General features: G+C 47.9%; 1 protein-coding gene across 11 annotated transcripts in view; it reads left to right on the forward strand.

The window, feature by feature from the left end:
• Positions 1–3221, forward strand: part of LOC116847649 (nuclear factor 1 B-type) — a 32981-nt gene that overhangs the window by 1925 nt on the left and 27835 nt on the right. The window contains exons 1-3 of one of the 11 annotated variants that reach the window (XM_032822860.1): positions 193–453; positions 849–1123; positions 2481–3061. The exons of 3 other annotated variants lie outside the window; for them this stretch is intronic. In XM_032822860.1, the coding sequence (XP_032678751.1) occupies positions 3059–3061 (3 nt within the window). In that variant the 5' untranslated portion in view covers positions 193–453; positions 849–1123; positions 2481–3058. Of the gene's footprint in view, positions 1–192; positions 1124–2480; positions 3062–3221 lie in introns of those variants that run through there. 7 more of the 11 variants (XM_032822855.1, XM_032822856.1, XM_032822859.1 and 4 more) reach the window with 7 other exon arrangements.

Here is a 3221-nt window from a genome sequence, read left to right on the forward strand (position 1 = left end):
GGGGGGAGGAAGAAGAGAAAGAGAGACGCAACAAAGGAAGCGGAGATTGCTCGGCGTCGCGTCGCGTTGTGCAGCGTCGCGTCGCGTCGCGTCGTGTCGCGTCGCGTCGGTTCGAGGGCAAATCTAGTAAGCTAGGACAGGAGCTATTAATAACTGTTTAGGGTGCCGTACCTGGCCGCCGCGCGGTGCTTTCGGCGCGTTCGCGTCTCGATACGCGCGTCTCGACGACCGGCGTCTCAGTGTCGTCGCGACGATCAACGTTGTATCCATCGTTCCGCTATCGATGGACTAGGTCGCGTACAATCTTAGCGAACAGGCTGCGGCTCAATTCAAGACCCGAATCGTCATTCGAACGGCATCCACCTACCTACTTATCTACGTAACCGCGCGCGCATTCGACGTCGTTAACAGCTAAGCGACGAGAGTGGATGTTTGCACTACAAGACAGAACTCGTTGAGTATTCGCTGCCATCGTAATCACGCCAGCGTTACAGTGGGCTCCGCCGCCTGTTCAAAATTATCCGGCTCGGTTCGCCGGATACTCAACCGTCGAAATGGCGGAGCAACCTTCCCTAAAAGATATGGGGAAGCTGTATCACGTGTGCTTTATATAACGCCAAATACTCGCGATTCGTACGGACTCGTGCTATACGCGTTAGTTTTGCTAATCGTTTATTCTTGCATCTTCTTTGTGAAATAGCAGTCGTTATTCTCCTCTTCTTCTTTTCCATGCGCGTCGGATCTACAGTCGCATATAATGTGTTATTCACCGTAAAAGTAGTGTGTGGTGGCTGTTACGAATGTGACTTTTTCCACTTTATTACGACTCGTCTTTCGTTTGCTATTAGTAAGTGGAGAATTTCGAATTGCGGAGAGTTTCTATAGAGAGAGCGGGCACAGTCAGTAAAAGTCGCGTTATTCTACTCGGTGCACATTGAAGCGTTTTGTCGGTTGTGTGATAGACCTCTTCGAATGAATTCGCGCCATACAATATTGCGCGAGTAAGTACAGAAGAGGAGGAGGAGAAGGAGAAGGAGAATTTGGAGACGGTGGTGGCGGAAGAGGAGAAGGAGGAGGTGACGGACTCTAATTTGGGTTCGCGAATCGCTCGTACCTGACAATGGTACGTTTTCCGTGTGACCATCGTTTTCCGGGAGTGATTCACCTTGCGCTTCTTCCTGCTTGGCTGCTCGTCGGTTTTTGGCATGGATTTTCTCGCTCGTGAAAAGTAACTTACTTGAAAGTAAAAACAAGCATAGATAATGACACGTTGAAATCGTTTTTCTTAGCTTTCGCTTGTATATACCTTTTCCACAAATACACACACACACACACACACACACACACACACACACACACACACACACACACACACACACACACACACACACACACACACACACACACACACACACACACACACACACACACACACACACACACACACACACACACACACACACACACACACACACACACACACACACACACACACACACACACACACACACACACACACACACACACACACACACACACACACACACACACACACACACACACACACACACACACACACACACACACACACACACACACACACACACACACACACACACACACACACACACACACACACACACACACACACACACACACACACACACACACACACACACACACACACACACACACACACACACACACACACACACACACACACACACACACACACACACACACACACACACACACACACACACACACACACACACACACACACACACACACACACACACACACACACACACACACACACACACACACACACACACACACACACACACACACACACACACACACACACACACACACACACACACACACACACACACACACACACACACACACACACACACACACACACACACACACACACACACACACACACACACACACACACACGTCCCAATATTTTAGTTACGCGTTTTTCCAACGTGTTATTATTTTTGCAGTATGCGATGATCGCGATCACACGAGTGTTTAACGTTTCTGATTTTCGTTGGCCTCCGAAAATAACAGCGTTTCATACACAGACGGATGAACGTATAAAGGTGCGTCCGCAAAACGTCCGTAAGCGACGCTCTCTCAACTCCTATTTGCGTTCGTTTTCTCGTTGTGTCACTCGTGTATACGTACAAGTTTATTTGTTCGTTTGTTCATTCGACAAGCCGTGCACTCGACGCGGGAAAAACGTTAACCGATGTATCGTACGCGAAGGAAGCCGGGTACGCACAGACACACTTTTCCTTTCATTCCTCTTCCTCTTTCGTCGCGCGATTCGTTCAAACAGTTCGATATCGCTAGCGCATACATGATCGCAGGCGGCTCCGATAGTCGAGATTTGAGTCGCTTACTTTCGTAAGCGAAAGTTGCGAGGAGATATTTAGGATCTTTTTGAGCATTTTATGAAAAAATAGCTACTCATTGCTAAAAGTTGCTGAAAGGAATAGCGCTTCTTCGCGGTCGGATCCAGAGAATAGTTGATCGCCGAGTGAATGCCAAAACAACTCCACGTGGTAGCGTGGTCCGTAAAAGTTACGCTTACGTGCCAATGTCGAACGATTGACAGACAGTTGACATAGAAGGACGTGTACTTTCGATTATCACAGTGCCAGTGTTAAAAGTGGGGATGCTTAAATCTGTCGAATAATTGGAAAGTACGAAAAGAAAAAAGGAAAGAAGGAGTAAGAAATGTGTACGGTTGCGCGAGTCAAGTATTAGCTCGAAGAATTTGACTCGCGATGCGCGCTCGAACGCCTTTACAAATCTTGGAAGCCAAACAGCGAGCGAAAAGCAGCTGATTGTTTCTGTTGAGGACAAGTCCGGCTGGTACAGATGAGGCTGCGAATGATTCGTAACTGCGGACTGGAGAGGAGTATATCGAGGTATTCGCAATCGTTACCGCGAGGATTGCTGTTTCTGACGGCTGGACGCTGACAAGAGGGGCGGACAAACAATAGTGTGTTACAGCAGCTGCAGTGTTTGCCAATATTCGATGGTTCGTTTGTGTTCTTTAACAGTTTATTCCAAGCATTTGCGGTGCGCTCGCGACGCGAGAATTTGTCCATGTTCTATGAATATAGAAAATATAGAAGAATATTGACGCACAAACAGAGAGAGAGAGAGAGAGAGAGAGAGAGAGAGAGAGAGAGAGAGAG

This window comes from Odontomachus brunneus, unplaced genomic scaffold (genome assembly GCF_010583005.1).
Source record: "Odontomachus brunneus isolate Ranch 3 - 2012 unplaced genomic scaffold, Obru_v1 Obru_scaffold_082, whole genome shotgun sequence".
Taxonomy (NCBI): domain Eukaryota; kingdom Metazoa; phylum Arthropoda; class Insecta; order Hymenoptera; family Formicidae; genus Odontomachus; species Odontomachus brunneus.